Source organism: Falco rusticolus, chromosome Z (genome assembly GCF_015220075.1).
Source record: "Falco rusticolus isolate bFalRus1 chromosome Z, bFalRus1.pri, whole genome shotgun sequence".
In the NCBI taxonomy this organism is placed as follows: Eukaryota; Metazoa; Chordata; class Aves; order Falconiformes; family Falconidae; genus Falco; species Falco rusticolus.
Genome location: NC_051210.1, coordinates 38,638,854 through 38,662,610, shown reverse-complemented (window position 1 = coordinate 38,662,610; position 23,757 = coordinate 38,638,854). Strand labels below are relative to the sequence as shown.

The following is a 23,757-nucleotide window of genomic DNA, read 5'->3' as shown; positions in this document are numbered from 1 at the left end:
AAAAAAAAAAAAGAAGAAAAGAAAGAAAATAAAAGAAAAGAAAAAAAAGAAGAGAAAAGAACAGACAATGAAAGAAAAGAAAAGAAATAAAAAAGAAAAGATGAAGAAAAAAAGAAAAGAAAAAAAAACAGAAAAAGGAGAACAAGAAAAAGAATACAAAAAGAAAAAAAAAAAAAAAAAAGAAAAAAAAAAAAAAAAAAAAAAAAAAAAGAAATAAAAACAAAAGCAAAAAGACACAGGACAGGAAAAGCAAGACAAAGAAAGGAAAAGAAAAGAAAAGAAAAGAAAAGAAAAGAAGAGTGTATATCATGTAAAGAGGATATTCACACAAGTAAGTAAGCGTTCACTAAAGGTGAAAACTTGAAGTCATCCCATTGGAAGATTCTTAGATTTAGCAACACAGTAAGTGTGCAATAAGAGGGATCTTTGTGTGTCTGTCTGATTGTCAGCCAGACTATATTCAGTTATCAGAGCATGATACCAGAAAATGATGTTCTATAAAGTGACCAAGGAATCTGCGTGGTAATTTATTTTACCCAACATTATAAAATTTTAAGGAAACAGAAACTCAAAAATATCACAGCAGCCCCTGACAACCAGATCCTTTGAGAGATATCCAAGCTAGACAAAGAAGACTTGAGGCAAGTCAAATAATTCTCATTATTTGATTAGCTATATCAGGAAAAATAGAAGTTTAACTTTGGGATATTACCAGAATAAATAAACAACATATTTCACCTCCAAAGTAGAAAACATCTCCTGAATAAATCTGCAGAGGTATGGAGGCCTGAGTAGATGAGGTCACATTGTTGTCCACTGTTATACTGATATGATTCCTTTTGACAGAGAAGGATAGAGAATGCCACTGGCCGTTATTTAATCCAGCACCTGGAAGAAAAATAAAAAGCAAAATTAAGTATAACATCTAGTATTTCTTATATTACATGAATATTATAGACTTGAAAGGAGTAGAAACTGGTAGAGCAATCATAGCCCACATAAAAACTCAAAATTATAATGAACGGGGGAAAAAATGAATAAAGAACACAAATGTCTTTTGTGAAGACAGAACCTTTGTCCATTCCCTTGCTTCACACCTGATAATGAAAAAATAAAGGTACTTCAGTGAATAAGCCTTACTGTTTTAATACTCCTAATTATCAGTAATACATCTATTTAATGTAATGACTATGAAAAGTATCCTCCCAATCTAAGGAACTTATCATTAAGATATCATTCTGATGGCTGATAGAGTATTTTACACATAATACACGTTTTGACTACACTGTTAAAACTGATTTCTTCATCTTTCAAAATCAAAGGTAGTCATTATATTAAAACCCAGTAAAACAGCAAAATCCTGTAGATGCTGAAATCTTCAGCAATCGTTATGTCAATGTCACAAGATTATTTTTCTTCAGTTGATCCTTTCATTGGAAATGTATGGGAAAATCTTCTGAGAGTTTAGTCTGCAACACCGATTTATATTACCTCTGGCTGTGTAGGTATAGGGTACCACAGAACAATAAACCTAAAGCTCTGATTCTGGAAAGCATTTACGCATATATACTTAAATATATTTTATATAGGACAGTGTGTAAGAGTATTATTATCTTTAAAAAGTGCTTTAAGTCAATCATGTTCTTGAGTGTTCTTCAGTACAGTTACCTCTTATGGTGAAGAACAAAGAATACAGCCTTTAAATTTTGCAGTCTTTTCTTGACTGTAGAGTGTGTCTTGAAATTTCATGTATTTATATACTTCTCTGTGAAATGTGTTGTATATTCTAGAAAAATAGTCTACCAGTTAACTGATTAGTTCAAGCAGAAATAAAATAAATAAAAATAGAAAGATGAGAAGGTTCAAATAGCTAAAATACCTTATAACCATGATACATACATTGTTAACTATCAGTCTAAACACAAGATCAACACACCATTAAGAGAAAAATCTTAGAATCACATTATAAATTCAGATAAATTTGCATCTAAAAATATCTTTAATATATTTAATACAATATTAGTCTTATATACCTTTTCTGTTACTTGTTTCCTTACTTCAAAACCCATATTTATTAGGGACTACATAACAAGAAACTTCAAACATTTTCCTTTATCCCTAGCCTCAGTAGGATTATATAAAGGCTATGGCTAACAAATCTTTTAATCATTGACACTTTAAGGACCATTTCACCTTTCTAATACAACAGTAGAAAGCACAGGGTTGCAGTCACAGGTTTTCTGATACCGTTCTGGCCGTTACCTATTTTGGTTGCAGTTTTCTGTGAGAAGTGTTATTTAAGTTTGTGAGCAGGAATAGTAGAGTAAATAATCAGCGTTAAAGGTATCACCAGTTTTCTAGGTTAAAAGGTGGGGATTTTTTACCTCTGTAAAACTCCGTGATATTTACAGAGATGGAATTTTTTACTAAAATGAAAATTGGAAACCTTACTCCACAAAATATAAAAAAGTATTAATGGTATTACATCTAGCTACCAAAAGGTCACCTGTAAAGGGCTAATCTTTTAGTAACAAGGATTTAAATATCCCTATAGGCAATGTGAAGGGAGTGACTAGAGTCTCCCAATATTTTCAAGTATCCAGCTGCTGAAGTCCCTTTGTACCCGTAGCACTTAATATAATTACAGCAGTGTAGTGTATATTCAGGCTAGTGTATTTTATATTAAGGCTGGCATATTATTGAGCTGAGGGTCAAGAAAATGTCTTAAAGCCTAACCATTTTGCCTCTAGTCATATTTTGCCTAGATAATATCATGTGTAAGAGACATTTAAAAAATGGAGCAGATATAGCATTAGAAAAATATTATTGCTGCCCTGCAATGTAATGGTCATAGATGAGTCACACTGTATAATGAAGTTTCTAGACTTAATGAGTACTATTATATATATCTACTATTACTTTTAGTACTATTTTACAGCAAGAACCCATAAAACATATCAAAAGCCTTTACTAACTTCAAGCAAAAATCAACAATCACAAACAGATAAAGCATGCTTAAGTCTTTTATACCACCGTGAACCTCAGTGAACTATACTCTTTATGAGCAAAATAATAGTATACTAAAACAAAGAGTATGAATAATGTTTTTTTAAAGCACAGTAAATTAACTCTGAGAAACATTTTTTTTCCCAGTTCCCAGTAATATAATTAGGTTTTTTTCTATAAATTATTGTACAATTATCCTTTAGTAGAGAAACTAAATTCTAAAATATATAGAGTCTATAATGACCCTTGTCACACTATGTTTTTAAGCTTAAAGATTGCAGAAAATAATTTTTTTAAAAAGAAATTATTTCCCTACTCACTTATTTCCTTCTTTCTAGCCTCCATTCCCCGATAACAAAAGCTCCAGCTTATTTACCCTCATCTCTAAGATTAAGCAAAGAGTTTCTCTATTTGAAGAGGTACTTCAAGCAATGTTTTCCTCAATCACATCTCTGCAATATCAGAGAATCGTAACATAGTTTGGGCTGGAAGGGACCTTTAAAGAGCATCTACCCCAATCTCCCTCCAATTTGCAGGGACTACTTTTACTAAGTCAGGTTGTTCAATGCTCCGTACAACCTGACATTGAACACTTCCAGGGGTGGGACATCTAAATCTAACCTCTTCCACTTTAAAAATATTACCCTTTGTCCTGTCACTAAAGGCCCTGGGGGAAAAAAAAAATATATATCTCCATCTTTGTTTGTATTTTGTGTCCTTGTAAGTATTGAAAGGCCACAATAGGGTCTCCCTAAAACCTTCTCTTCTCCAGGCTGGACAACCCCAACTCTGTCAGCTCTTCTTATAGGAGAGGTGTTCTAGCCCTCTGACCATTTTCATGGCCTTCCTCTGGACACACTTTGGCAGGTCCATGCCTTTGTTGTGTTGGGACCCCAAAACTGAATGCAGTAATCCAGGTGGAATCTTATGAGAGTGAAATAGAGGAGCAGAATCAACTTCCTTGACCTGCTGGCCACACTTCTTGTTAAGTAGGCCAGGATACAGTTGGCTTTTGGGGCTGAAAGCACACGTTGTCAGCTCATATCCAATTTTTCATCCACGAATATCCTCAAGTCCTTCTCTGCAGGGCTGTTTTCAGTCCAGTCATCCCCCAGTCTGTACTGATATGGGGGATTGCTCTGACTCAGATGCAGGACCTTGCTCTCAGCCTTGTTGAATTTTATGAGGCTTACATACGCCCACTCCTCGAGCCTGCCAAGGTCCTTCTGGATGAAACCTCTTCCCTGCAGTGAATCAATTGTACCACTCACCTTAGTGTCATCAGCAAACTTGCTGAAGATGTACTCAATCCCACCATCTATGTCATTACTGAATTTATATTAAATCTAACAATAAACTCTGTGATTTCATTTCTATTGTTGTGTAAACAATTACTTTCAATTCCTAGTTTTGAACCCTGCTTAAGTAACTTGTTTTGGTGAGAAAACCATATTCCAAGTATTGCAATACTTGACTGTCAAGGTAGTTAAGAGAAGGCCCTAACATAAAGCAGGAGATTGAAAGAATGACTGAAGTAGAATTTTTTTTTGATTACTGGAAAATTGATTATATTAATTTTAATTTTTTTGTTTGTTTAGTGTAGTTCATCATACTGACCTACTAAATGATTTTGGGATTAATATTTTATCTCCTCTTCATTCAGGCTGTCATGATAGAGATATTGGATGATGTTCATCTAGCTCATGTTAGGGCTTCCCAAAAGTCTCTCATTAAGTCTGGGAACTAAGGAATGCCTTTGTGGGAGCAAAGACATTACTGAGGAAACAGCACAATGTAGCCCTCAAATTGAGAACCCTGATTAAGTTCATATTTGCTTGTGTGAAGCCATGGAGTGGTATGACATGTGAAGGCCAATGGTTTGCTAACATTTCCATTCCATCTGAAATCTATATTGTCTGATTCTCTACTCGGAGTTTTAAAAATGCCAGAAATAATTGAGGAAAAAATAGCAATTAAAATTTTAATGCATAATAAGGTAGCTATTACAAAAGATATCCATTTGTTCTCATTACTAGTACCTCCATCATTTTAACATCTAGCACTAAAAAGAAATGTCTGTGGGAGGTCTTGCAGAACAATGACATCCAACCTTAGGAACATATATATAGAAAGACAATGTATATAGCTTATTAGGATATCCATGAGAAACAAACAAAAAACAAACAAACAAACAAACAAAGAAGTTTAGAAAAAGTAATTTATCAATTAGTCTGAATTATAAGCACCAAATTCAATGATTCTTAACATCACTTACTTAAAACCTGCATAGAAACACAGGGTCATATAAAGAAACTGAGTAATAAGATGTCAAACATGTTGTAATTCAATTTGGTCTCATCATTCAACACAAATTAACTTTGTGTTAATTTCTTTTTTTATCTACATATATTCGCTGTGGATATTTGATGACCAGCTTGCAAAAGAGGCTACAGAGGAAAGATATTAAGCAACCATTCTGTAAAAGAAGGATAAGACTTATTATAACTTAAACACTCTTGCATTAACATGCCATTCTCCTTGGGTTTATATGGTTGAAGAAATTTTTAAAAAACACATGATAACGACTTTAAGAACTGTGGGCAAAAAAACATGTTCTGATATAATCATCGGGGGTAGAGGGGTGGAGGGTGCAGGGGGTGGTTGGGGGAGTGGGAGGAGAGAGAGTCAGTTCATAAGTCCTTGCCTGTGGGAGAACAAACCTGTCCAGCCAGCCGTAATTTAATTACTTGTCTCCAAATGCAGGCTTGAATTGCTTTAGTGAGTGTAACAATAAACATTTTAAAAACTTAAGAAAAAGTTACCCATATGGTTTTATTAGATAACTTCTTTCTCAGAAGAGAAAAAAAAAGATTGTTTTGCAGCAGTCTGTCATCACAGAGACAAACACAATCCTTTCTGTTAAATTCTGTATAGAACAAACATAAAATAGCATAAGAACATTAAATTGTTTCAGCAATGTTAAGATTTATTTTGCAGTGTTTCAACTAATATGTATTGTATTGCAACTTTGAAACTGAATGCTTTTTACTATGTGCAAGTCTACAGCTGTTAAAAGTGCCACCACCTTCAGCTGATCTTTTAAAATGATGCTACGTGGCAAGAGTTTCTTCAACATACATCACCTAATTGAACTCAATTGAAATAACTCCTAAAACACCAAATTCATCACTGTTAACTACATACTACTGACATTCTTACTAAGGAATTGACATTTTCAAATGGTGAGCCTAGGGAAACCTCTTGTCATTAAAATCGTACTCTGTGCATCACTTATTTTAGATTATAACAAATACCAGGGCTGATCCTATTATCACCCACAGAAACAGGATCAAAGTATTTATGTAAATTTTATGTATCTGTGGTCATTACTGGCTTACAGTCCTTTCCTGAATTAAAATAATCAGCTGTTTAAAATCTTACTTTTAATCATTATACAACTATAGAAACATAATAAGCTTCAGAGGTATGTTGAACTGTTTTTTCCACCATCCTGTCAAAGGAACTTTCGTTTTGTATCAGGAATTGAAATAAGGAGTCTACCTAAAAGAAACGGGGACACAGAACTAAGATTAAGGAGGCCTCGTCTTCAAAACCTGTGGTTGTTTCTTTGCTCTGTTTGGCTCTGCTTTGCTCTCTTTGCCTTATGCTGCCAAGCACATGACTTGTGAACATTTTAGGTAATTATTTTTTCTTTGTGTTTCTACTGGTTATAATTCTTTTGTGAATTTTCCTTCCTCTTTTAAATAACTTCCTTAAATCTGTGGGGTCCAATAGAGATTTGGAGGGTTTAATATTTATTATAATTATTTTATTTTGGTTTTTTTTTTTATTTTTATTTCAGTAACCATATATTTTATTTACTGTATTTGTTATTGCTCGAGACAAAGTAACACTAAACAGCATCATTAACCTCCTTATATTCTGGCTTGAAAACTCCCCTGAAAGATGCCTTTGGTTTGGTTCCTAATACTCCAATGAACATACTTTATACAAAGTTAAATTCTTCATACATTCAAATCCTTAACTTGTTTTTTAAGTACCAATGCAAATTGCAGCTGTTCGACTTGTTATTCACCTGTTAATTCAGTTTACACGTTACACTACTGGAACTAACATGATTTTTTTTACACTGAAAATGTTCTTGCTTTATGAATATGAAGTCTATGATTGTATGCATATCTAGGATCAACTGATGTTTTGGATATCATTATTGTGTTTTCTGCAGCCAAATTATCTGTTGCTCCTACGACATATTCCTCCAACTAGTGGTCTCTGGTCATCTTCTTTGTCCGTGTAGAAACTGCTCCAATCCCAGACTCATTTCCTCATCTTCATATATTCTTTGGAACCCCATTTAGCCACCTACTCCCTCTAGTCCTGTTTTTCCTTTCTGAGACCTTGTTCTGGAACATCCATTTATTCTTCTACAAGAAAGGGGCAAAATTAAATTTGTTTACATACCTGAGGCAGCTGTGATGCATAGTGTAAGAGCACAGAGTTGAACTGGTGAAGTGCTGCTGGGTGAAGGTACTGTTATTATCACATATTTATGTTATTGATTTTCACCATTTTTAAAAAAGTCATGGAAGATGGAGATATTGTCAGTTCTGTTCTGCACTCACATTTCGTGAAAGAAGGAGATTCCTGGCTAGGCCAGCAGTCTTGTCATTCTTACATCAAGTGCTAACAACACTCTGAAAAACGGAGGAGCCTCTTTGTGAAAGAGGGAGTCCCCTTGCTCCAAAACTGAGGGAAAATAGTAGCTGAGAGCTGCTTCTTATAATCTGAACTGGATAATCTGTAACATTACTGCATCTTGCTGTATTTGCCTCATCCTCTTGTTCTTATATATTTGTTTACCAACAAATCTCAGAAGTCTCAGAAGACTGCAGGTTTTGCTTTCAGGAAAATTCAGCTCTACCCTAAAGGTTCCCTAGAAGTGCACTCTACCAAAAGTAGATGGTCTAGTCTCAATTTAGTGTTGAACTACAAAAGTCACCCTTTAGCTCTCAGTTATTCAGTCTCCTCAACTTATCCATTTCTTTTTGTTCCTACTCTATCTATCTATCTATGTATTGATTTATTTACTTTTTTAATCTAGACGCAAGCTTGCCCCAGCTTTCTGGAACATAACCTGGTATTGGGCATCCACTGTCCAAATTTAATGGACAGCTCTGTAACTGAGACCTCTAGAACACAACAAACATAAAATTTACAGTATTGTATATACTTATAGGAAAATTAGTTACTTGATAACTTAGGAAGGCACTGACAAACGGTGAAAAACATCTTAATGGCTTAGCTTGACACAGCAAGAAATTAACTTGTTCACACCTCACAACTGAAAAAGTTGCTTAGATGTCTCAAATATCCCAGATTATACACATGAGCTTCACATACTCTATGTATGTATAGCTAAGGACTCAACTTTGCAGCCTGTATTACTACAAGTAATTTCTACTCAATCATGGGGAAAAGAGTGTAGATACATGTTTCTGAGAAAAGGAAGTATTTTGAAACATTTGGGATTAAAATTCACACAAGTAAAGCATATTAGTCATAAAACTAAGTCAAGAATGTAGGTATTAAAATAAATTACTTGACTTTAACTTATTTTTATATGCATAGGAATTTTGGAATTGTTTTCTTCATTTCTGTTTACCTGCAACGATGTCACTCAGTGTTTTTCCTCGTTTATGAAGGCTGATTTTAACTTTCCCATCACTTAGATATAAAAAGAAACCACCTGAAGCCTCGTGTAGTTTAGTAGATAACAGAAGTCCCTCCTTGTTCCAGGTGCGAAACTGGAAACTGACAAATACTTCATCTTGCTCTGGTGTGCCTGGCAGTGCCAAGTAACTATTGGAGCTCAGAAACGTAACAGGAACCACCTGTGGCTCTAAACATGAGAAGGACATGTTGCCCTACAGAGACATGAAACAAGTATGGCATTAGGAACATTTAGGGAAAAAGAGTCGTGAGAATGTCTGTATGGAAACTGCAGAGTTTCAAAACATTATGCATAGAGCTTAATAATTGTTACTTGGATGTGTTAATCTAAAAATCAGGTATGAATAGGTAAGAACATCACCAGTTTGAGAAATTTTTGCTTAGTTCTTTTAACAGAATATCTTCCTGAGCAAAGAGTGGCAAAGACCTTTGAGTGGATGAGGTAAGGTCCTAAATTTTATGGGTGATTTAATTGTGCTTTGGGAGTTAGACAGACCTGCTTTTTTGGTTTAGCTACAGGAAGCATTAGGGACTTGACAAATTTCTGAATGTCAGATAAAATGCCACTGAATGCAAACACATCTAAATGGTTGTATGCAGAGAAAAAATGATCTTGGCTAACGATTGTTTAAGGCAGTGTTAAATCTGAGAAAAAAAAACCAAAACATTTTTCCAGACCAAGCAGCAGTCTTATGCAACTGCAAATGTGCACTGACGCCAGTATTTATTTTCACAAATAATCAGAGAAAACTCCACATATGAACTCTTGCTACTTATAAACATGAAACACATAATTCATAAATCAGAAGGAAACATATTTTCAAGCAGCCCCATATGGACCAGATAATGAATTGTATTTAGGTAACTAGCCTCTATTTTGTGCTTGACTACTTCTGAAATAGCTGGTTCTTAGATACCTGAATAAAATTGCAGATGAGTTGATTGACAAACTCTTAGCTTAACCAGCATCTGTAGTGATACTGAATGATATAGATAAGAAGACTGGAATGAGAATAATTCATTTTTTGCATCTGGTGTCAGAGTCAGTTAATATTTTATGAGTCTTGATAAAGATACAATATGCACTTTGATCTAATGACTTTCTGGCACCACCTGAACTATAACTAATTTGTTCTGTACAGATGATTACTAAAAGAATAATGTGTTTAGAATTTAAAGTACATTTACCTTCTGTCCAACACAAAGAGCTTTTAAACTTTTGAACACACATAAAATTTTGACCTTATAGTTAAAAGCTAAAAAATCAATTCAAGAAAAATACTCACTAGCCCCATGGCATGACATTAAAATGTGTCTGTTTTCATTTTTTTTCGAGGAAAATATATAAATAAATAAAAGCTCTGTCTTACGAACTCAGCTGTAGAGAAATGAATAGTGAACTGAACTGACCCTTAAGGAGAAGGCAGTCATCAGATTAATAAAAGTTAAATGGTAAAAGCTTAACACCTACAGACTCACCCTGCATGTTATCTGGACAGCTGCATGAAACTATATCAGACCAGCAAAGTGGTTATTTAGCAAGGATTCTATAGTAACGTAGATACTTACTCGCACATACACACGATAAAACATCTACAAAATGTTTTTGAAAGTAGCACAACAGTTTAAATCATTTGAGGTGAGGTGAAGACTATGACATTTCCTGTGACAATAACTTCATAGTTCCCCTTTCACTAGTCCACACAGAGCCCCCTACAACTGCCCTCTCCTTAACATCCACCAGCATAATGGACAGGAGATTTTATGGAGGCATCAATTTAGTTAATTCTCAGATATTTCAGATGAGCTTCGCATAAGAAGAGATGCCGGTCTTTTTTTTTTTTTTTTTTTTATTTTTTTATTTTTTTTCTGAGGGGTGAGGAGAGGCAGAGAATCAAATTTGATTGTTCATATTCTGAACTGAAATCCAAATTAAAAGATTCGGAGTTGAAAGTATGTAATTTTTTTTTCATTTATTTTGACTTGATTTTTTCCATCATATCTCTGCATTTCCTGCTGCTAAGGAAATAAATACTGTAAACAGAGATAGATTTTGTACTATTGGGATAAATACAAAGGACTTAATATAGTTTACAGAAAACTTTCTGTTTGTTTATTGTTGGAAACTTTTGTCTAAATGGTAGGGATCTGGCTAATACAGCCGGTGGTCATGTAACAACAAATGCATTAAACTCACCAGCCTGAACTACAGATTTTCAGACAAAAAGCAGTATAAACAATATAAATTGACAAACAGAATATATCTATAAAAATTATAATGATCTCGAGAAAACAGAGTGGATCAGTGTCCTCAGCAGTAGAAGGATTTTAAAATGTACTGATGGTGCTCTCTTACTAGTCAGGTACAGAAGTCAAAGCCAGAGCTTCGATGTTTTCAGATACATCTTTTTGTTACTCTCTGGCTTTTGTACATGCATAGCAGTGGGATATCACACAACAGTGAGGTATCACACACATCTAAATAAAGAGCTGTAGAATAAAATGCATTCTGCATTGTCTGCTGGATGAGTCTGTACAACAGCAAATATAAAATACCCCAGTTAGGTGATTCTTTGATTTTTCTTTCATTAAAGAATACAGATTTTACTAGAACTGTGTGTTAACAGGTTGCATAAGAAAGTGGCTGTATCCTTTTTCTTTCCTCTATTTTTTTTTTTTTTTTTTTTTTTTTCCTTAACAATGAATCTCTTACCACAACGTAGATCTGAGATTTATGCCTCCTGGCCAGGTCAATAATATTCACTCCATTATAATAAATATTTTCAAAACACCCATGAAAGTTTCTGCGCGACGATGTCCCTGGTTTTACAGGCACTGGGATCCCTCCAAAGCTGAGCTTAGAAAGAGAAGAGAAATCAATGACACCATTAAGTAGTTTTCCAAGGAAAGAAGCTACTAATAGCATAAGAGCAGAAGTCAAAGACTGGCCAGTAATGGATCTGCTAATTCTTGCCTATTTCCTTTTATCACACTGATGTATTAAAAGAACACACTAACAAAAATTAGGCTATATCAAGTCATATGTATTCATTAAAATATCCCAAAATGTTGACCTTTTTTTTTTTTTTTTTTTTTTTTTTTTCTGCTGAGGATGCCTTTTAACAGTTGCTTAGCATTGAGTTTTGTCAGTTTTCAGGAACCATTACAGCTGCAAAACCAAGGAGAAGGATACCCAGGACATGCAAACCATGCTGGATGGCACAAAAAGGAAGAGAATTTGCTAACAAAATTTTTAGGAAACTTGAGTCCGATTTCTCCACTGTGTACAAGTCAAAACTACTGTAGTAGAGAACAAGAATGCAACAGATTAAATTATTCTAGGGCAGATTTAAAACAAATGGAAGGAGATACATTTTCCCTCTCAAAATTCTTAGGCTGTGCAGTTCCTTGATAATGATGCTGTAGGTTTACTTGGGTTCAGAAATAAATGGGAAGATTTAACAAAAATAAAACTCCAGTGAGAGCTGTTAAATTCAGTAATATCACCCTGTCTTAATAAGTGTCTGAGGCATAAACTTTTAGAAAGCAGTAGATTATTTTAGAAAAAACATTGCTACAGTGGTGATCTAATTTATACTTTGGGCTATGTTTCCACTCTTGTGCACCATCAGAAACAGGATGCCAGTTTAAGTGAACTTTGTAACTCATCCATTTCAAAGCTATTCTGGTTACATTGTACAAAGGTTCCGTTTATTTAACTTTTAATTTTGAAAATTTGCTTTCTATTTCAAAACAGTTTATTAAAAAAACCCCAAAATTAAATATGTCATGTTTCACTAGTTATTAAATTGCAGCATTTTTCTAGTCAGAAGTGCAGCCCTGAATACACCATTTCATAATTTTTTTGAAGTTTTAGGGCTTTTTTTTCTAGCCTTTGCTTTCCTTTCTACCTTGTATTTGTAACACATACTTCAAACTATGGTATGTGGAAAAGACGAAAAATAAATCTGCAATACTGGTTGATTCAGTAAAATAAATCTATTTGCCAATCACTTAAAACTGACATTGATTGTTCCCCATCCCCCCCATCCCCCCCCCCCTTTTTTTTTTCTTTTTATTTTTTTCTTTGTAAAGAGGTTCTCCAAACCTTGGTATTGTAGTTAAGATTCAAATTTTAAGCACACTCATGGCTTTAATTTTATGAATTATATTTTTGAAATGGGATAATGTAGACACGGAACAGCATGAAATCTTACTCTAAACTGATTATAAACTGAAATGAGTAGAATAAAGTAATTTGAATCTGCAGGTTCCAGACACTCTGCTCTATCACTCATTGTCTCATCCAACAAACAGGACAGGGCAAAGATAAAGCAGCCAGTTGTCACATTACATTTGTGAAATAGTGGAATTTTTAACCATAGGTGGGAAACTGTCACAGCAAATTACATCTACTCCTTTCCAGGAAGCTACCATTTGTGTAAGCAAGATTTTTTCACAGTACCTTTACCAGATTTAACAGGAATTTAAGTCTTAATCTAAACATTTCTAAAATGGGTTTATGCTGTTTTTTTGTAATTTTCGCCAAGCCATAACATAGTAACTTTGGGCTGGGGGTCATTTATTATGCTTAAATACTGTTTACCACATTTGCAGCACTACTGAAACAAAGATATTAACATAATGAATTCTGAGATTAAAAAGATAGTATTTTAAAAAATTTGAGTTCCAAGTCTAGTGGAGCATTAGTCATCAAATAACATCTCTTTTTCTTTGATTCATTCCTTTAGGAGACAGAAAATCCCTAAAGTCTCAAGAATTACAGACTTCTATAAATTCTGTCTCCTTTCCTTGTTTCACTACATTTACATAACAGAGTTAATAAATGTAATAAAAGAAAGGTAATTTTCACACCTCATAATCAACGTCCAAATAATTGAACTGTCCTTTTGCATGAAAATGATGAGTGTGTTTATCCACTGTAAAGTTTACTTGATTGTTAAAGTGCTCAATGAGAACAGAATGCCAGTGTTGATCATCCAAAAGGCTGCCCAGCATAATATTAATTTGGGCATTAGAAGGATGAGTTTTAGTATCACCTTGAAAGAAGAAGAATAAAAACTATTAATTCCATTTAAAAATATAATTATTCAAGTATATACTGCTAGTGTATCATACTCTATGCATTTAATTCCACTTAACGAACTACAAGGATTAGTCAAAAAATACCTAATAACTATATTAGACTTTATGACACTGTAACTGTTACCTAAATTAATGAGTAGGGACAGCTTCCCTTTAATTAATTCCAGGGTGATGTGGTCTCCATTTTGTCCTTGTCTGTGGAGGAGAATTCCATCACTTTGCATTGTCTTAAACTTCAGAGAAATCACATCTTTCAGTGCACTAATGAGTTTTTGATTAAATGTGTAAATTAGACAACTTTTCCCATCAAAGCCAATCACCTCGGAACCTAGAAGTAAAGAAATGAAAGATAATGTATAATGCTAAGTCTGAAAGAAACAGTTGCATGTTACTTCAATATGATAGGAAGTCCCACCACTAACACCCCTAGATTTACCTGTGCTTAGTAAAATGTTGCTTATTTCTGCTATTCCTGTTCTATCCCAAACATTGAGACTGCTCTGTTTTAATGGTGATGTTTTCACTAGAAAATAAAGCCAAGTGAACAGAAGAGGTCTTCCTTCTGCTCCAACCTAGTACTAATGTTACATGCTAAAGGGTCTTGCTTGCCTTGGAGCCATGAAGTATTTTGACAGTTTCTGTTCTTAACTGTATTCTTAGGGTGAAAAATCTCTATGAATTTATCTGCAGTTGGTTCCAATACGTAAAGTAAAGAGAATAAAAATCATGTCTACTACATTTAACTGATTTTCAGGACCTTCATGCAGGCTATAGATTTAAGCCACTATTAAAATCAATCTGGATGTCTGTACAGTAGTTCAAATATCATGGCATACGATTCTAGGAAAGAAATAAAAATATTCTAAAATTAAAACCTGTCAGCTGTAAGTAGGGGCTGGTTCTCTTCATCAGCTGTTGGGGTTTTTTTGTTGTCATCATAAGCAAATTACAATTTTAATTAAGCTGAATTAGTTGTAGTACTGGAATACTAAACCTTGTATCCTCAGTTTTCCAGTATGGGCATCACAGAATCACACAGTGTTTGAGGTTGCTATGCATCTCTGCAGACCATCCTGTCCAGCTTCCCCACTCAGACTTGGGTCAGCTCCAGTAGGTTTCTTAGGGCCATGTCCAATCAGGGTTTGAGTATTTTCAGGAATAGAAACTAATCCTTTCTGGGCAACCCATGCCAGTGTTCAACCATCCTCACAGTAAATCTGAATTTCAGTTTATGCCTATTGCCTCTTGTCTTGTCATTGGCCACCACTGAAAAGATCCTGGCTCAGTCTCCATTTCACTCTCTGAATTGGGTCTGGCTGAGCCCCATAGCAGCCCTCATAGTGTCGTGCTTGTATTGGTAGCTAGAAAGGTGGTCATAACACACCAGTGTTTTGCCTGCTGTTCAGCAGCGCTTGCACAACATCAAAAATGTCTCTCCAACCTTCCCCTCTGCTCACCAGTGGGCTGGGGGTTTGCAAGATCTTGGGAGAGGACATAGCCAAGACAGCTGACAGAAACTGACGAAAGAGATATTCCATACCATATGATGTCTGCTCAGATATAAAAGCTGAGAGGAGGAAGGAAGATATTCATCTTCCAAAGCAACTGCGACACATACTGAAGCCCTGCTTCCTAGGAAGTGGCCAAACGTGGCCTGCTGATGGGAAGTAAAGAAGAACATCTTTTGTTTTCATTTGCTTCCACACATGTGACTTTTGCTATTGCTTCATTACACTGCCTTTATCTTGATCGTCAATTTTTTTTTTCATCTTATTTTCTACCCAACCCGCCCCCCCCCCCCCCCCCCCCCACACACACACACACACTCCTACCCCAGGGTTCTGCTGAGGAGGGAAGTGATAAAGCAGCTTGGTGGACACCCAGAATTCAGCCAAGGTCAACCCACCATACTGTCCCATCCTACCATTAATATACATGGGTAAGATCCTCCCCAGCCTTCTACTATCCAGTCTGAGCTCTCTCAGCCTCTGCTTATATGGCAGATGGTCCAGTCTCTTAATCATACTTGTGTCCTTTTGCTGGATTCACTCCTGCATATCAATGTCTTTCCTGTAGTAGGTTTCCCAGAAGCGGACTGAGCAATTCAGAGATGTTTCATTACAATGGCTGATTAGAAGTGAAGGATAAACTTCCTCAATCTGCTAGCAACACTCTTCCTAAAACAGCCCAGGATGCTGTTGGCCTTCTGGGTTGCAAGGGTTTGTTGCCAGTTCATGGTCAACCGGTCAACTTGCTGTCCACCAGAACCATCATATCTTTTTCTTGAAAGACATAGTCAGTCCCCCATGTGTATTGGTAAACCCTTACTGAGATTATCCCTTCACAAGTGCAAGACCTTGCACTTTCCTTTGTTGAATATCATAAGATTCCTGTCAGCCCATTTCTCCAGCTTATCTGTGTCCCTCTGAAGGGCATCAAAACCTGCTGGTGCATCAATCAGTCCTCCAAATTTTTATTGGCTTCAAAGTTTCTGAACATACACTCTGCCTTACCATCCAGGTCATTATTGAAGATTAAACAGCATCAAAACCAGTATCAACCCTGGGATGTACAAGTGAATAGACTCAGCTTGACCTTTTGCCACAGATCACAATTCCTTCAGCCAGGCAGTTCAATCTCTTTTCACTCCACCTCATTTTTCACATCACTTTTCTATGAGTACATTATGGGAGACAACATCAAAACTCTTGATAAACTCAAGATAACCAACATGAAACACTCCCTTTTGACCCACCAAGCCAGTTATATCACTGTAGAAGGCTATTAGTTTGGTCGGGCATGATTTCCCCTTCATAAATGCACGCTATTTTCAATAGTCTCCTTATCCTTCACATGTTTGAAACAGTTTCTAGGATTATTTGTCCCTTCACATTCCCAGGGATTGAAATAAGGCTGACCAGTTTGTAGTTCTCCAGGTATTCCTTGCATTTGCTGGATATAGGAGTGACAGTTTGTCTCTTCTAGTCTTTAAGAACCTCTCCCAGTTGCCACTGCCTTTCAAAGATAAACAAATGTGGCCTCAGAATGACTGTGGCCAGGCACCTCAGCACTGTCAGGTGCATCCCAATAAGTCTGTGGACTTACATATGTCCAACTTGTTAAAATGTTACATAGCATGACCCTCCTCCACTGAATGTCTCCTTGCCCTAGCCTTTCCTGTGGGATTCAGAGAGCTGATATTCCTGAAAGCAAGCCTTACCAGTAAAGACCAAGATGAAAAGAGCATTGAGTACTTTGGCCTTATCCATACCTTTTGCCTCAGGTCTCCTGTCCCACTCAGCAGTGAGGCCTTACTTTTCCTAGTCTTCCTTTTGCTTCTGATACACCTGTGGAAGCCCTTCTTGTTGTCTTCCATAACCTTTATCAGTTTTAAATCCAGGTGCTTTAGTTTTCCTAACTACATCCTTGCATTCTCTGTGAATGTTTTTATGTTCCTCCTCAGTTATCTGATGTTTCTTCCACCTCTTGTAAGCTTTCTTTTTACTCCTGAGCTCAGTTAGGAACTCTATGCTCATCCATTAAGACCTCCTGCTTCTTTTGCTTGATTCCTGGCTTCTTGGGATGGACCTTTCTTGAGTTTGGAGGAAATGATCCTTGAAAATCAACCAGCTCTCCTGAAGACCTGTCGTCTTCAGGATCATCTGCCATGTTACTCTTCCAATCAAGTCCCTGAGCATGAAAAAAGCTTTCTATCCTGAAGGCCAGGGCTGTGATTTTGTTGTTTGCCTTGTTCCCTTCTCAGAATCTTGAACAACACAGTCTTATGCTTGCTGCAGCCAAGGCTACCCCAGCTTTCATGTCACCATGAGTTATTCCTTGTCTGTAAGCATAAGGGCCAGTAGAATGTGTGATCTTATCAGCTCTTTGATCACTTATGTTAAGAAGTTGTCATCAAAGTATTCCAGAGAAGTCCTATATTGCTTATGCCCTGCTACATTGTCCTGCCAGCAGATATGAGGGTAATTAAAGTCTGCAGTAATGACCAAAGCCTGTCAACCTAAAGCTTCTTCCAGCTGTCTGAAGAAGACCTTATCCATTTCTCCAATATCAGACAGTCTGTAGCAGAGTCCCACCATAGTCCCACCACCTTTTGTCTGTACTCTAAGCCTAATCCATGAACTCTGAGCTGTCTCATCATCTGTCCCCAGGCAAAGCTCCATGCACACCTGCTGCTTGTTCACGTGTTAAGTGCCTTTCCTCCTAGTGCTTTCTAAACAACCTGTATGAATCTGTGACACTCCTGCAGTTGTGTGAGCTCTTCCACCACGTCTCTATGGTTGTGATGAGATTGTGGCCTTTCACATGCATGAAGACCTCCATTTCTTCTCTGTGTTCCCCATGTTGTGTGCATTAGGATGCAAGAACTTCAGAAAGGCATCCACTTGTGTTGATTTCTTAGAAGCGTGAGAACTTCCCCCATCATGTTACCCTCCCAGCAGCACTTTCTTATACGTGTGTTTGCACTTTAAATGGTCAAGTTCTTGCACTTTAGCCATGGTTTGTTTTTTCCAAGGTCTCTCTTGTTCACACTGCCCTGAAGCCTTTGTTTCTGAAGACCAGTCCACCACTTCCTCACTAGATTTTGGGCCATCATCTCCCTCTTCCATCATTCCTGGTTTAGAGTTGTCCTCAGGCTGGTGAGCTTGTGGGAAAAAATGTTTTTGCCCTATATGGTCAGATGGATTCTGTCTCTTCCTAGCAACTCTTGATCTTCAAAGAATGTCCAAAGGTTGTTAAATCTGAATAATTGTTGCTGATACCAGTTTTGCCACTAGTCATTGATCCAAAGGACCCACCCAGTCCTCCTCAAGTACTTCTCTTTTGTCAGTAGGAACAAGGAAAATGCCACTTGAGACACTTTGTACTTGCCCCTAGAGCCATGCAGTCATGCTTGACACACACCAAATCTTCCCTGGCAGTACTATATTGGTGCCCACATGGAAGAGCAGCAGAGGGAGGATAGTCTGAAGGCTGGATAAGCCTCAACAGTCTCTCCACAATGTCCTGGATCCAATATCCCTAGCAAGCAGCAAACCTCCGCAGAAAGTATGTCAGACAGGCAGATAGGCCAGCTTCCAGCAACCACAATGGAGAGTCGGGGACACACCTGAAGGGACATCTTCATAGAATGGAACCATACAATAGTTTGGATCGGAAGGGACTTTTTAAATATCATCTAGTTCTACCCATCCTGCAGTGCACATGTGCAGGGGCATTTTTCAGTGGATCAAGCTGCTGAAAGCCCCATCCAGACCTTGAACACTTCCAATGAGGGGGAATCCACAACTTCTCAAGGCAATTTGTTCCAGCGTTTCACCACCCTCATCACTAAAACAAATAAATTCTCCCTTATGTCCTTCTTCAGATTTAAAGCAATTACTGTTGTCACCACAGGCCCTGGGAAAAAGTTTCTCCATCTTTATTATAAGCTCTGTTTAAGTCCTGAAAGGCCACAATAAGCTGTCCCTAAAGCCATCTCTTCTCCAGGCTGAACAACCCTAGCTCTCTCAGTCCTTCTTAATAGGAGAGGTGTTCCATCTCTCTGGTCACTCTGGTGGCCCTCTTCTGGACTGTCTCCAACAGCTCTATGTCTTTCTTGTGTTTGGAACCCCAGAACTGGATGCATACTCCAGGTGGAGTCTCATGAGAGTGGAGTAAAGGGAGATAATAATTTACCTTGACTTGATTGATTCTGTACTGTAATAGACCAAATAATAAAATCTCAAGTTTTAGAGGTGAAGAAGAATAAAACTGTGTTTTCATTATTACACTATGAATATATGCTTTCTGACTTGCCCACTTATATTCATACTTCTCATGACTGTGCTAAAAGGTAGGTACAGTACTACAGCTCCATGACAGTGCTCCAGTGAAATCTACTTTCTATTTATGACAGTGTTTTACCCAATTTATTTAAAGGTTACATACTTTCACTTTACTTGTGGAAAAAGAAAGGCAGGGCAGGGAAGGGCAAGGAAGGGCAAGGCAGGGCAGGGCAGGGCAGGGCAGGGCAGGGGAGGGGAGGGAAGGGCAGGGAAGGGAAGGGAAGGGAAGGGAACAAGGGAAATGACCAACTGATTTTATCCAAATATTATATAAAAAAATATATCTGTCAGAATGGGTTGAGATTAATAAAAAACATACAGAAAGGAGTTGATAGCACTATAAAAAGCTAATAGAGTATTTACACCTCATAAGTAAAGGAGAAAAAAGTTAATTGCCCTTGAAAGATACATTTGTGAAATAAATTAAGATATAAAGGACACTTAATAAAATAGGAAGCTATTTTTCAACTGACTGGTTGACTTCTTTCAAGCCAATGGAAACCCATTATCTATTTACTAACTTTATATAATTTCACTAAAAGTCTTTCTCCACATTGTCAGCATGGAAGTGAACTTTGTTTAAATTAACTATAGTACTTAAATCAGCCATTTACATTCCATTTTCAAATACTTCTGTTAAGCAAATGCATCTATGATTTTAAATACAACTTCTTGGTTTTCCTCACATCTTGGTGATGTACTTCTTATGAAAAACTCCTTTACCCAATTTATAAGGAATAAATTACATTCTCCCTAAAAATGAATCCTAGGCTGACTGTTTTTCTTCACTATGCCTCTGAATGTGTGTGACCAGTAAAAGCATTAATCAATGTTAAATTTAAATAATTTAATTTAAATAATGAATGAGAACTATAATAGCTTCAATAAAAACTTCAATAATAGAACGCATACATTGTTTTTTACCTATTAAACCAGTTCACTAGATGTATTCTTAGTAGGAACTGATAATAGCCTTTTTTTTTTTTTTTTTTTTAAATTGGCAATATACTCTTGCTATTAGTTATTGAAACATAAGCAACATTTAGCACTGCTTTCCAAAGTCACTTTCACTGTTCTTTAGCACTATCTTCTAAGAAGTGAAATCTACTTTGTCCAAATTTGGAAAATAAACAAAATTAAACCTTCCACCACCACCATGCATGAAGGAAGATTATGAAAGGGCTGCAGATGTTAATCAGAATTCTTATAATCTTTCTAACACATTTTGTCTTCACTATCTATGCATTACTACTAGAAGTAAATTTAAAGTGTTGTGAGATAAAGCTTGTGTCTCCTACAGGGTTATCAGGATAGAAAGAATAAGTCCAAATACTTAGGGTGTCATGACATTTCCCTTTCGTATTTACCATCTATTCTCAGCGGCTAATAGTCCCTGGATTTGAACATCATTCTCCGTGGGTTTTCTCTACTCTACTGTTATAAATAAGGAAAATAAAAAACGTTTATTTGCTTTGTAAACACTCATCTTCTGCTTTCACAATTTACAATGGGTATTTCTCAAATTAGTAAAATCTATATGCTTATTATACTGTGTAAATACCTTTGGAAGTGATGATGACATGCTTCTCAGAAACTGGAAATTCTGGAAACCTCCTTACATAGCATAGGATCAAGAGTTTTTGTGATCCTGCACAAAACTTAGCTGCAATATTTTTGTTTGAAAAAGGTTTTGGGTTTTGTTGATATTTTAAAGATTTAAATTACTGCTAATTGCTCTATAAGGGAAAAAATCAAAACAATGTAAAAGTTTGGCACTTTTTTTGTTGTTGTTTTGTTTTAGATATCCTTAATCCTGACCAATTGTATTCAAATGAGAAATGTACTCTCTGGCCCTTTCCAGTCTTGGGGAAAGCAAACCTGAAAAGGTTCTGAGAGTTCAGACAAGACAGGTAAATCAATACTTAAGCATTGCTTTAAACAAAGCCTCTGGCGGGGGTGGGGTGGGGGAGCAGGGGGACACACAACACATGACCAACCTAAAAACAAACAAAAAAACCCCATAAAAATAAAAAATAACATGTTAAAATTGTTTGTAATCGATCACATTTAAATTTTTCTCTTTTATAATCACTTTCACATCAAAACCTTGAAAGCACATTATCCCCCTATGAGGATGATAGGAAATCCTTTCTTGGACTGAAATAACTGTGCCATCTATTTTATGCATTCCAGCCAGGAAGGGAAAACTTAAAAAAATCTCAACACAATTAACAGTGTTAAGAGGACTTTGGAAGCATGTTTGCATACCACGGTATCTGCAGTGCTTGTTGTTGGGCACTGCATCTAAAGTTTTAATGCACAGAATGCGTTTAGTTCCCAGTTATCTTTCTCCTACAAATTATTACATTTGCCATTTTCACATTTAAATCCATCCTTCTGTCTGTCTTTTTTTTCTGTTTTCTATTTTTAGTCTACTGGTTTCCAGAAGATGGAAGGAGAAAGAGAACATTATAATGAAGGGGAAAACAGTAAGCCAAAGGAGACTTCTAATTTCCCTTTTTTAGTGCCGGGGCATAGCTTAACCTGAACTCTGTTTTACGTGGCTTAATTATCACAATCTGACATTTCAGGAAAAAGACAGGAAAATGTCTGTAGAGATTAATCAGTTTATTTTTCACACACTAAACAGTAAGAACTGTCAGGCAGAGGCTGAGAGAGAGTTTTGGGTGCAGTGTTCTTGGCAGCACAGAGTGTTTGTTGTGAAGTCATTGCACAATGAGATTTCATCAGTAATCTAAACCTGAAGCCAGGTAGATCACCTGAAGGTAGAAAACATCTTTCTTTCTTTCTTACATGTAAAAGGCTGTAGGAGAGGAGTAAGAAAACTGAGGAACATAGCAGAGGTAGCAGAGTAAAGAAGAACTAAACACAAAGAATTCAGGGAAACTCTTTCAATGTTTCATATAGCTGTAACCGACTACCTGTATTTAGCCTTTCAATTCCATTAAGTGCTAACAGGCAAAAATGGCAGGACTTGTTCTGGGTGCATGCTTTACAAGGTTATAAGATGTGACAGTCCTTGGCTCAAAAACTTTGTAGTAAAAAAGAAGGATTAAAAAAAACAAACAAACAAACAAAAAAAAACCCAAAAAACAAAAAAAAAACAACCAAAAAAACAAACACCAAAAAACCCCAAACAAACAAAAGGAAACAAAACTCATAATAACCTGGTTTATCCTATGGACATTACCCAACCTCATTGAGACTGTAATTAAAGGGGAAAGGTTAGTTCTGAGGATACTAGGCTAAGTTATTCAGAGTGGGCATTTAGTTGGAAGTCAATGGTCCAACAACTTGGAAACAGTGTCAACAGTAGTCCTGTCCTGTAAATACTACTTAACTAAGATAGCAATGACTTCTTTTGGATGCAACAGACATGCATTTTTCAGTATCACTTTATGGAATACTAAGATCAACTTTATATTGTTGCTGTTTTATTTATGTAATTTGCAACAGATGAGGCTGAAGGAAGAAATTACTACATTTACACTTGAATACGGACCACATATTCAGCTGTAAATGGAAAGAGAGTTGCTTACTCTTACAATATAAGACCCACTGAGATCTCTCTGAGGGGAAGAATGAGAAACAGGAAATCTGGAAACTATGAACCAAAGTTAAAGTAAACATCATTGATATTTCTGGGGTTTTGTTGGTTGGGTTTTTTGGGTTTGTTTTTTTTTGTTGTTGTTTTGTTTTTTAAATTTAATTTTCTGGTCCCGCCTGGAAAAGTGCATAGCAATTCAGAAAGAGCCAGGCATAATTACTGTAACAATAACTACATGCCCTGCATGTGCCTGATAAATGGAGGGAAAGACTGGAGCAAAGGAATTCAACTTTTAAATTATTAAATACATTTTAGAACTATAAGACTGTAATCGCCTGGTTTGTCTTCCACAGCAACCACTGAATTAAATTAATACACATGGTAGTTCTAGATGTTCAAAGTAAATAAAAAGATGACAAGAAGTCTGACATTCATTTGGAATTAAAGCATTTATACATAGAAAAAATAAGCATTTCAAGA

The 23,757-nt window shown here is 36.2% G+C and overlaps 1 protein-coding gene across 1 annotated transcript in view; it reads right to left on the bottom strand.

Annotated features, from left to right (window-relative positions):
• The window catches only part of CNTNAP4 (contactin associated protein family member 4), a 258,447-nt gene that overhangs the window by 73,355 nt on the left and 161,335 nt on the right, over nt 1-23,757 (bottom strand). Inside the window, exons 5-9 of the mRNA XM_037372623.1 lie at nt 13,988-14,191; nt 13,633-13,817; nt 11,471-11,614; nt 8,690-8,951; nt 739-888 (exon numbers count right to left, since the gene is read on the bottom strand). Coding sequence (XP_037228520.1) covers nt 739-888; nt 8,690-8,951; nt 11,471-11,614; nt 13,633-13,817; nt 13,988-14,191 — 945 coding nt within the window. The remainder of the gene's footprint in view (nt 1-738; nt 889-8,689; nt 8,952-11,470; nt 11,615-13,632; nt 13,818-13,987; nt 14,192-23,757) is intronic.